Source organism: Daphnia pulicaria, chromosome 9, assembly GCF_021234035.1.
Source record: "Daphnia pulicaria isolate SC F1-1A chromosome 9, SC_F0-13Bv2, whole genome shotgun sequence".
In the NCBI taxonomy this organism is placed as follows: Eukaryota; Metazoa; Arthropoda; class Branchiopoda; order Diplostraca; family Daphniidae; genus Daphnia; species Daphnia pulicaria.
Window position 1 is genome coordinate 2,368,813 of NC_060921.1, and position 10,746 is coordinate 2,379,558.

At 37.5% G+C, this 10,746-nt stretch overlaps 3 protein-coding genes and 1 long non-coding RNA gene across 6 annotated transcripts; all 4 read right to left on the minus strand.

Moving 5' to 3' along the window:
• Positions 1 to 244: 244 nt before the first annotated feature.
• On the minus strand, positions 245 to 1,712 carry LOC124313649. Of its 3 annotated transcripts, XR_006910951.1 has the most exons (5): positions 1,509 to 1,712; positions 931 to 1,161; positions 799 to 873; positions 392 to 699; positions 272 to 331 (listed from the first exon to the last, which is right to left on the minus strand). It is a non-coding gene; the product is annotated as an uncharacterized LOC124313649 (long non-coding RNA). The 3 variants fall into 3 exon arrangements; XR_006910950.1 differs by having other exon boundaries at positions 245 to 699; positions 937 to 1,161; XR_006910949.1 differs by having other exon boundaries at positions 245 to 699.
• Positions 1,713 to 3,240: 1,528 nt separating this feature from the next.
• On the minus strand, positions 3,241 to 4,253 carry LOC124313361 (vitelline membrane outer layer protein 1 homolog). Its single transcript, XM_046778256.1, has 2 exons — positions 3,931 to 4,253; positions 3,241 to 3,867 (listed from the first exon to the last, which is right to left on the minus strand). Exons 1-2 carry the CDS (start codon positions 4,206 to 4,208, stop codon positions 3,513 to 3,515), a joined length of 633 nt encoding a protein of 210 aa, XP_046634212.1. The 5' UTR covers positions 4,209 to 4,253; the 3' UTR covers positions 3,241 to 3,512.
• Positions 4,254 to 4,331: 78 nt separating this feature from the next.
• Positions 4,332 to 6,141, minus strand: LOC124313232 (cell wall protein DAN4-like). The gene is made up of 5 exons (XM_046778043.1): positions 5,919 to 6,141; positions 5,533 to 5,812; positions 5,171 to 5,464; positions 4,940 to 5,100; positions 4,332 to 4,868 (listed from the first exon to the last, which is right to left on the minus strand). The coding sequence occupies exons 1-5, from the start codon at positions 5,964 to 5,966 to the stop codon at positions 4,719 to 4,721; spliced, it is 933 nt and encodes a 310-aa protein (XP_046633999.1). The 5' UTR covers positions 5,967 to 6,141; the 3' UTR covers positions 4,332 to 4,718.
• Positions 6,142 to 6,236: 95 nt separating this feature from the next.
• On the minus strand, positions 6,237 to 9,447 carry LOC124313776. Its single transcript, XM_046778587.1, has 4 exons — positions 9,368 to 9,447; positions 7,683 to 9,226; positions 6,885 to 7,605; positions 6,237 to 6,819 (listed from the first exon to the last, which is right to left on the minus strand). The coding sequence occupies exons 1-4, from the start codon at positions 9,445 to 9,447 to the stop codon at positions 6,552 to 6,554; spliced, it is 2,613 nt and encodes an 870-aa protein (XP_046634543.1). The 3' UTR covers positions 6,237 to 6,551.
• Positions 9,448 to 10,746: the final 1,299 nt, after the last annotated feature.

The window sequence follows — 10,746 nt, forward strand, 5'->3', positions numbered from 1 at the left end:
TAATTTTATTGTTTAAAAATGGAGTTCTTATGTCGCGACAATAGAACTCCAATAATTTGAACTGTGACTGTGCAACTGTCAAACTCATTACCAGTTGTCGCCAGTGTCGCCTTAGATAAAAGCACGGAATTTGCAGTAAAATAGTTTAAGATCCTAGAAAGATATCATCCAGTTATGTCTTATTTGCTGCTAGACTACTGGTTAAAACCTGTGCGAAAAAAAAAGATTCGTTTTGAACCGGACGCTCTGTTTATTGAATTGTTTTTTATGTGTGCTATGTAATAATTCACTGAATAAAAATTTTAAGGAATGATTGGATTATACTTTTTATCTAAGGAATAAATGTATAGATGCATGATTATGCGGTTATTCGGTAATAATTCCTACTTACCGCATCAGTTTCTTTCAAGACAAAACACCTGAAGTTCTTATGTTGTGTATCAAGTCTCCCAAACCCAACTCCTCACTCGTTACTTTCCCAATGGTTAAGATAATTTGTGCGACATAAAAACTCCACATATTTCTGTTCCTTTTGATCATACAAACGGTAAACTGCAGACACAAAGAAAATTTACAAAATATTGGTTGCAACTTCCATAACAAGGAACAGACACAGGTCAACTTCGATGCAAAATTATCTTTCACCAGCTTAGGCTGCAACAACATGCCACATAGGATAGCAACTACGAGAAGATGATCCTATAACAAAAAAGAAATCGAATTAATAATAATGCAACAAATCGTTAACATTACAATTAAAATTACAAATTCTCTAAATTCTATGTAAAAGAAACTTACTCCTATAATAGCATCATAAATATTGAAGAATAACTGTCAATACTTCCTTGTTGTTGATGCCTTTACTGAAATTAACTAAAGGAATAAATTATTTTGATTACGTTTAGAGCGAGAACAAAAATAACAACACACCTCTACCTCGATCTGTCATTGGACGTTTGTTGTGTGCTTTCTATTAAGAGGCGGGAACTGCAGGGATTGGCACACATAGGACATAGAATTGATTTCATTTACTTAATCAATGCTTCAGATGCACCAAAATAGGGGAGAACTAGCCGTATTGTTGAGCGCGTGCAGGAATCATGTAAAGCAAGTCAAGAAAGAAGGCTTAAGTGATATTTTTCCTTTCCCCACACCTAAAACCTATGTTTTTCAAAGGTTCCATGGTTATGACAAGTTAACTTTAAATTTTGATTGAATCTGTTGAATACAAATGATGTTACAAGATTTCATTAAAAATGTGTAAAATTGAAGTGAAAATTTGTGTTCTAGTTTAATCAAATTGAATTTATAACTAAGTGAGAGCAGATCAACGAGCCAAATGAACGTCAACACAAATATTGGGGAAGGGAAGATCATCTTTTTAAAGAAACTTATTTAGAAGCAAGATTAGTCATAACTGAATTACAGATCGGAGTTTAACAAATTGTTTAAACCAACTATGAGATTTCTAATTTACAAATTACAACCAGTAATCTTAAGGGAATTACCATTTCAAGAAGTCCTCTTGCAGTTAGGTTACACTTCCACACCTCAGGATAAGACCGGGATGCCATAACACCAGCACCATTTACATGATAAGATCACGACTTCACCTTCTCCAGAAAGTTGTAGAGTTGAGGTTAAGACATCCACTGAGTGGACCTGCTTGGCTTGGCAGCATTCATATGACTTCCAATATTGGAACTCATTATAGAACTGTTAAGTAGAAATTTGAGTCACAATTAATTATGCAAGTAACTAATATAGTCGAATTGATAAAAGAGCTTATTCAAAGGAAAGATCTACATCACTTTCTAACTTGGCAAATAAGGACCTATCTGCCAGGTAGAAAGTATTACTATTTGATTTGAAATGACCTGACATTGAACTATTTGCCAGTGGTTTAAAAAAAGTTCTGATAATGTTCTATTCCCTACACCAAACAAAAGCGAAGGATTGAAATCTAGTAACACTTCAACACATTAGTCTATCGTCTAATAGACCGGCACGAGAGATGGCAAACCCTAAATGGACAACATTTCAAATTTAGAGTAATGCATCACATGCATAATGAAAATTCCACTAGTCCACTACAGTAGCTTATTTCATTATCTAGTGAAGCTTATTTTTTTCTTAGTAAAGTATCAGCAATACTATGGTAATGATAAAATTAAGTGTTGCAATAGTTAGAAAATCAGAAAAAAATAAAGACAAATATTATCAACAGCAGGATGCTTTAACATGCTATGCTAGGACACAATCAGGAATCTAAGACTATGGCAGGCAAACCTAATGCTGATTCTGTTAAAAACAAAAAACTAAAAAAGAAAGAAAGAACATTTGGCAATAAGTGAATTTAAAAAACATTAGATTGCTCAGATTTTCCAGAGGGAGAAAAATAATGCCTCATAACTTATTCGCTAAAAAGTCCAATGATATTCACTGGAAAATACTCTTGCTCGCCCCTGCAGTGTTCAACTTGGCATTTATGGGTAACATTCTACAAATAAGTTGATATTCACCAGAACAAGACAATTCTGTAAAAAAAAAATTAGGCTAATGTCGTTGGAAGTTTGGAACCATTAGAGTTAGACCCGAAAAACAATCATGCACTAGATTCCATTTTCATTTTCTACCCATTTGACTAATATCCTCTTTGTTACAACAGTCAATGTCTTTTTTTGGTTTTAAGTCGGAAAATAATTATGAAGGTTTTGCCTATTATCTTTAAAATTCTTATACTTAACTTCAATTCATTGCAGAAGATTTACGTGGATCCCCGATTCGCGTGGTTGATGACTGGACGGTAGACATATTCGTTGGGATCGTAGCGTTGCCAAGTAAGTGCGAAAATTTTAAAAGATTTTCTTTCACTTTCTTCCTTCCTTTTTCTAGTTGTAATATAAATAATATTGAAATGGTAAAATTAAATAATTCATATAGTCTAAAAGATATGGAGATGCAAATGACTTGAAGCATTACAAGCAGAAGTAAATGAATCTGGCATCTGTGTTCAAAACATCCCTTTGCACGAAACCACGTCCTACTTTAAACGCGTTTTTCTATCTCAAATCAAATGAATTTGGCGTTGACCGTTGAGTATCAAGGGTTGTCATTTTCATGACAAAATTAACCGTTTCATAGCTGAAGAATATTTGCGCGTTTATCAGTAGGCCGAACTCACCCGGTTGCCAACACATCTTAAATTTTACGGGGAAATGAAGTAGACTCAATGCAGACTAACTTGTTGAATTACAACTGGACGATTTGTTTTGTACTTTTATTTATTATTATGGAATCAATTTATCTTAAATTATTTAAATTACAATAAAGACCAGTTAGAAATTCCGGTTTTATTCCGCAATGATTTCATATTCACTCCACCGATCTTTGATTCAATTTAACAAGATAATTTTAATTCTTATTAGTCACAAGTCCTTTTTACAGCTATTTCTATCGTGGGATAATTAATTTATCTAATAATCGCCGTCACACAACAACTTTTTTTAAAATTATTTTGGCGCGGAAATTGTGGACACTTGTTCGTCGGGGCAGCAAGTGAAGCGGACGTCATTCAATGCCGTGTTGTCGTAGTGTCCGATCCCGCCGTCGTACGGCTGGACGCGGGTCTCCAATCCGCAAATTCCGCTTTCACATCTCTCGCTGTACTCGCTCCAGACGCCGTCGGTGTTCCCGATCCCATCGATTTCGCGATCGTTGTGGCACATGAACCGAATATTGTTGGCCGCCGTCTTGTCGCCTTGTTCCGTCTCGTTGAACGGCAGCTGGACTCGCAGAGAGAAACTTGTCATGTACGAGATGGCAAAGGCCGTAGCGCAAACCTGAACTCTTTGATAATCTCCAGCGCTAAATGACGCAAATAAGTCAGAAGATGTGGGTCTAAAAAATAACTTTTAAATTAAATCTTACAATCCTTTAGTGGAGGTGATGTTTGCAATATCGGAATTGGTGCCATTGCAAATGAGGATGATCGTGTTGAGTGCGGTGTCGTCGAATACGGGAGTGGCCAGTTCGTTTCGGGTCTGGAAACCAATCGCTTTACCTCCGGGTGGGCACCGCTCCAGCGGCCCCCATTCGCCTTCCGTCCCGCCGTTGCTTACCGTGATGACTTTCTCAATAGCTTGACTACTGGCCATGGCCAGCACGATCAGTAGCAAGAAGAAGGAGCTGGAATGAATATTCAACATTGTCGCGCTGCTCAGAGAAAGGTGAAACTGTACTGAAACAATTTGCTACTTTTGGTTATTATATACTGCAGCGTATATTACAACAGCAGCGTTTTTTTAAGATTAGTTACAAGTTGACACATCATTTGACCGTCATTTGACGTTGACGAGGAACCTGAAATTGTTAGTCATTGACAACAAACACATTTATCATTTCCGTGTGTAAGCCTGTGACCATATGCAGCATAGAAACGTTAGTCAACATTCCAAAGTGCCAAGATAACAAGGATTTCACAATGACAAACAATTACAAATTTTTTCGTTCACAATCGTTTTTTCAATGTTTCCCGTTTCTTTACGAGTAATAGCCAACATGAATAAATGTCGAGATACTTTGTCACCTGCTACTTCATAATGAACTATTCATTTAAAAAAATACATAACTGTGACTGCAAGATAATGCAAAATTAAAATGGAATCTTGATAATCACCCACCAACGAAAAGGTTTTCTTTGAGCTCTACAGTTCGTTTTATTGAATAGTTGTCCATTTGCAGCGAAGCGGTGAGGAAGCGGAACTGTCGGCAAGGGATTCGATAATCAGCGTGTTGTCCGTCGTCGTGTACACTTGGTTTACGACGGGCGAAGTAGTGACTATGGCTGTGCCGCTTTTATCATAAAACTGCACAAACATTCAACGGAATTCAATGCATTATTAAATAAGTTGGGCTATAGCTTATGAAAAAGAATTACCGTCGTGTAAGTGCCGGCCTGCGTATAGACGACCCTGCAAGTAATTTTAATTCTACTGCCAACAGCCACTGTGATGGAAAGGCACTGCGTCACTTGTGTCCCTGGAGTTCGGATCGTTTTGTAAGTTCCAGTTGCATCGGACGTTGTGGTAGAACACGTGACTGGTGGCCAAAAGAATTAAGGTCTCGATGAGCTCTGATAAGTGTTGATGCACGAAACAAACATGAATACCTGGAGCAATGGTTGTCGTCTTCGTTGTAGTTGTTGCAGTTGTTGGTTTAGTTGTTGTTGCTGGCGTCGTGGTCTTCCTTGGTGTTATATTAATAATAGTGTTCCTCGGGGTAGTAGTGGTCAATAGTGTTGATGTTATTAGCATTGAAGTACTTGATGTTGATGTTGCGGTATCCTGCACGACCACACGTGGCGAAATGACTGAAATGAGACCCAATTTGCCAAAGGCCCAGCCAACTGAACCCAGAATCAGACTCGCCTGCACAATCTTCTTTTTATATTCGAACTTTTTATCTGAAAATGGTGAAAAAAAAATTAACAACAATCCAGAACACTTAACTATGGAAACAGTCTAATCAAACCTTCATCGTCGTCATAATCTGGGCTAATTTTATTCTCAAGATGATTTGAATGAACCTCGTTGTACCAAGCGGTTTGCGAGTCTTCGTATCCAACTCGTTTGTTGTCTGCCGTTTGAGACACTTTGCTGATGAGCTTTTCGAGGAAAAGAATTTGTTGGCCAACATATTGATAGTCATCCACAACGTTGGAGGTGTGGTCTGTCCACAGGTCGTAATCTATTCGGCGCTTGTTGTTGGACATCCAGAGGGAAGAAGCTTGTAGCAGACTGGGGAACAAAACCTTGATTTTAAAAAGAATAATACGAGACAAAAATAAACACATTAGTTGAAAATTTTAACAAATCTTAAAACTCATAATTTTAAAGTGAACACAAATAGTAAATTACCATGAACGCCAATTGAATAATGCGTCTCGTACACATGAATTCCTGCATGATGATTGCACAAGAGACAGATTTTAACAAGAAATCCTTGAAGTAGTCCTAAGGCTTGTTATCTTGTGTCGTCCACTCACGAGACTGATTCACGCACAGGTTTGTTGCCTCAACCAGACCGCGAAAACCAGCGGGATGATCCTCCCCACCAGTAGCTTTAGCGTGCTCTACTTGCTATCGATAGCAAGTATTCTAGGATAGCTAATGGTGCACGACCTCACAGGTAGCTCAGAGTACCGGTACAAACTGTTTTACTATGTACGCCATAAAAACTGTTCATTTATGAATTTTATTATAACTGGCACTTATTACTTTGCCTACTGCTGCTACTGAATTAGAAAATTGAGAGAGGAATGGTTTATTAAATATCAAATGTAATCTTGATTTTCAATACAAAAAAGTTTTAACTGTGCATCAAGACTTCAAGAGTTTTCCGTGAACTAAAGCCAATCCCAATAATCAAATGAATTACAAAAAAAAAGAAACTCAAATTCTCAATACACTTGATAACAATAATGGAATTTGTTTTTAAGTTTTAGGCTAATCAGTAACTCACGGATTAAGCTGCAATAAATTCCGACCAAATTACAATTTCTTGCAAATGGGTTTATGAATTCGCCAATGAGACTGTTGACACTCCACGCTGCAGTAAACAGTAGAACGGCAACGACTGCAACGCTTCAACTTCTCAGGGATTTTCTTACAAACGGCACAGCATTTCTCGTCAGCTGGTTCATCCTTGATGCTTTCCGTCGATACGGAATCCTTGTAGAGAGGCGAAAGGAAAGTAGCAAGCCAAGGACTGCTACCTCCTAGAGGAATATTCTCCTTCTGCCATTTGCTGGGTTCCATTCTGTTTGCAATTAATCAGAAAATCAGTTATGTAATAAAGTTCAAGTAAGTAAGTAAGTCAATTACCTAGTTGAGTTCAAACGCAGGAGAAAACGAAACAATTCAAACTCTTCTTCGGTCTCGGCATCCATTTTCACCTTAATGCCCTTGGATGTGCCAAGTGGAAAAACTTTCAAAACAATCCTAAACTGATCCATTTCTTCATTAAGCACAGTTAGGTTAGTCGTAAACAATTTTGGTATAAATTTTAACGTATGATTATCATGGAGAGCCGTAATCAGCAAAATTGGGGTTCCCATCGGGGAAATAAGAAGGGGCCGATGGAGTTTCAGTAGGTACCAATCTTCATTTCGACCATAACGGACAAACTCAATATCACGGGACATCAAATCTGCAAGCTTGAGACGCAAATTATCAAAAGCTGATCTTGAATAAAGATAGTCTGACTTGATATCCTTAGATAAAAATTGACTGCACATATGGTATTCCAAATTGTTGAATCCATCTTCAGAGGTGAGTGGGTCGTTTTTCCAGGGCACTAAATCGTCTATTATCAATTTAGACTTTTTAGTGTGAAACTCGCAAGGCCAAGGTTCCATCAGGGATTTCTTCAACAACAAATCGACATGTCGACTTTTTCGATGGAGCGTCGCTTGAACATTTTTCGCAAGGATCGGAAATGGAAATGTTAAGGACAACGGTTTGATTTGGCTGGGTTGAGTCAATGAAACTGTGACGTCATGGCAGGATTCGCAGGGGGCCTGCTCGTTAGTGGATATCTTCAATCCTGTAGAAAGAAATGTGAGGATTAATAAAGGGTTCTTACAACATAAATGTACCGATTTAAAATATAACATGAGTCACCTGAAACGTTTCCATCACATTCAATAGCAATCCTAAGAGTGTACTGTTTTTCTGACTCAATACAACTTTCGACCTTAATGCACATTTTATTTTTAGGATCCAGCGGAAGTTGAGATTTGTTTTGCTCAATCGGGTAAGGTACACCATATTTCTCCACCCGCATTGATTCAAAAGGGTCTAAGAAAAGTAGTGGCATTCCATTGAAAGCATTGATAACAATCGCATCATACTCATCATAAAAAAAAACATGACCACGAGGCAGTAAAAACGACACCGTTTCCACTTCTATTCCTCTAGAAGAATCTTTCAATTCAAGTTCAAAATTATCGATAAAGTGAACATCAGGTCCGGATAAGTTGAAATTAAGCTCAAAAGAAGCCCGATGGACAAAAACTAGCCGAAGTAGAAGGGTAGATTCTTTGCTGACTGCAGACTCCACTGTGGACTGAACACCAGCTGAAAATTTCTTCATTTTCTTCCCGTTCTTCCAATCCTTTAGAATTCTTCTTGCCAGACTAAATTGGGGAGCGATTTCAAGCTGGTGAATACTTGGTGACCAACAATCATGTCCCAATCGCTTAATCATTGAATCCAAAATATAGTTGAATGTTAGAGGAGTGTAGTAGATTTCACCTCCTCTACATTTCACCACTGGAGCTACAGGATTTGAATATGATGTTGGATGGCAAAGTTTGGATAGCTTCGTTAGGCATCGATTTAAATCAGGAGAAGGGATCAATTTAATGTTCTGAAAGGGTGGTACTTTCTGCCAGCAGAGGTTCACTGAACGTTTTCTTGGACGGGTATTGCAACGCAAGTAATCTACGGCAGAATCCCTTAATTCAACACGGTCAGCCAATCTCAACCCGTATATAGTGGGAATCAGACTCAATGGAGCGCAAAGGGATGCCTCAACGATTGTGTTGGCCGAATGTTGACTATCAGTTGTTATTTCGGTATAAAAAACTGCATTTGGGTTGTCCGACAACTTTTGGCAGCATGCAACAACTAAATTCGCTAACCCAACATGATTCACGAAATTAGAGCAGTCGATGACGTCAAACTTGTTTGCGTCTGAATAGCAATGTTTTATGGCTTCTTCTAAGTGGAAAACGATTTTGATTGTTGGAATTCGGCTGCGATAGGAAGACACCAACCTCTTGAGTATTTCGAAGCAGGATTCGGTCATGATTTGTTCAACTGAAGTAATCAGCTCTTCTTTCTTCATCGGCAGATAACCTTCAAACGGAGTTAAGCAGAAGATTTCCCAATCATGGGTCTCGGGGTTCAGCAAAGTTGGGTTGACGCCCACCAGTTTGTCGTCATTTTGGAGGCGACTGCTGCCGGTTGTGTAACATTTCAGCACTTCATAGTAAATCTTTTTTCGAACACAAAGAGCCAATCCAATGAACTCCTCATAACTTAGAAACTGCTCGGCCAGTTCATTTACTGGGATAGTGAAGAGATCAGCATTTTTTTGTAGTGCTTTCTCTTGTAAATGTCCTGGATGGATTACATCCCACAAGTCCAACAAACATTGATTCCTAATAAATAGATTTGGAAGAATTAGTCTGAACCATTATTTTTAAACCTATTTAATTACTTTCATTAAAAGTTACCTTTTTCCCTAGACTTTTCTCAAGAGCGATTCAGAATCGGTTTTGTTTTTAGAGGAAACAAAATACCAGGTAGTCCACAAACTCTTAAATTTTTCAAGGTGACTATTGTTTGAAATTGAGACATTATCTGGTAATTTCTCATTCATCAATTCCTTTACAACAGAAAGAAACCTCTGCCTGGTTTCATCTGGCCAATCAATATTGTACCACACATCCCACAGAAAACCAATATCTTCATCATTATCAGGATTGAAATCATGTGCTGACACAATTTTCAAAATTATGATATTTCGAGCCAAGATAGAAGGATGAAAATTATTGAGATGAATCTCTAAATTTTGAGGATTCTTTGAAGTTGTTGCTTGAAAAACATTTCTTATATCACCACAACCCAATAAGAGAACCTAATAGAAAAACATCATGAGTAAGGTTGTAATTGCCTCAACAATAACTAGTCCCAACACATATAAGAAATTAAGTTGCAAGCAAATACCTTAGTCACTACATTCACGTCGCTTATATTCCCTTCGAAACAGAAATCCTTGAGAACGTTTCGAACTTGTGAGTCACCAAAAAGTGTATATGTTGCCCTACAATCGCTGGTCAACAGAGTCATCACATCACGTCTGACCGTAGACAACATTTTCTTCTATTTTCAAAACCAAATAAACTTGTTTAATAAAGAATGAATGAAAAATGGTAAAATACTGAAATAAAGCTTTCAATTGGTTTTGTCGTTTTGCTATGCTTCGCTATCGCTGTGCTTGCACATTTTGTCATTTCGTTTCTGGTACGCCGCGACGTTGCCACAAAATCTAATCCAAGGTTATTTTTCAAGTAAAAAAAAATTCTGCTTTATAATTAATGAAAAAACCCCGAAAAACAAAAGAACCTTTAAAAAAAAACCATAGAAATGTATTTTACTTTCTTTTATGTTTAAAAAGTGTAACCATTAGCCCATTACTCATTAAGTCATTAGTTTGTTAACTATCAGTAATCAGTAATAGACTAATAGCAAAAAAAACTTTTACACCAAAAATAGAGAAAAAAAGGGAAAAAAATAATGGCGTATCATTGTTTACCAGTTAACTAACGCAAACCTCTCTCTGATTCCATCATTCCGTTTTGCTTAAGTTATTTTGAAAATGGAAACAACAGCAGACGACACTTTTCTGCTATGCTATCCGTATCCGTCTTTGAAAAATCAAAACCATAAAAAGTCGATCCCTAAACACAGCCACCAAAAACGATAAAAGCGGTTTTCTCGCCCGCGCTTAACTCTGCTAGACAGGTAGGGATTATTGTATTACATTTATTAGTTATAGGTGCGTAAATTATAAGAGGTGCTCATCGTTATCTGACACGTTTGTACTTTACACTTGAGCTTATCAGCTGTTTGCCAAGGATAGTATGCTGGAACGTAGAGTCACGACGTAGATCTGCTT

Bases quoted from the DNA above. Each gene is read 5' to 3' on its own strand.
- LOC124313361 (XM_046778256.1), bottom strand. From the start codon at position 4,208: ATGTTGAATATTCATTCCAGCTCCTTCTTCTTGCTACTGATCGTGCTG. The intron at 3,868-3,930 runs GTAAGATTTAAT...TGCGTCATTTAG, and splicing joins ATCACCTCCACTAAAGGATT to CGCTGGAGATTATCAAAGAG.
- LOC124313232 (XM_046778043.1), bottom strand. From the start codon at position 5,966: ATGCAGGAATTCATGTGTACGAGACGCATTATTCAATTGGCGTTCATG. The intron at 5,813-5,918 runs GTAATTTACTAT...TTTAAAATCAAG, and splicing joins TTATTCAATTGGCGTTCATG to GTTTTGTTCCCCAGTCTGCT. The intron at 4,869-4,939 runs GTAATTCTTTTT...ATGTTTGTGCAG, and splicing joins AGGCCGGCACTTACACGACG to TTTTATGATAAAAGCGGCAC.
- LOC124313776 (XM_046778587.1), bottom strand. From the start codon at position 9,447: ATGAATGAGAAATTACCAGATAATGTCTCAATTTCAAACAATAGTCAC. The intron at 7,606-7,682 runs GTGACTCATGTT...TTCTTTCTACAG, and splicing joins ATGTGATGGAAACGTTTCAG to GATTGAAGATATCCACTAAC. The intron at 6,820-6,884 runs GTAATTGACTTA...AATTGCAAACAG, and splicing joins CTGCGTTTGAACTCAACTAG to AATGGAACCCAGCAAATGGC.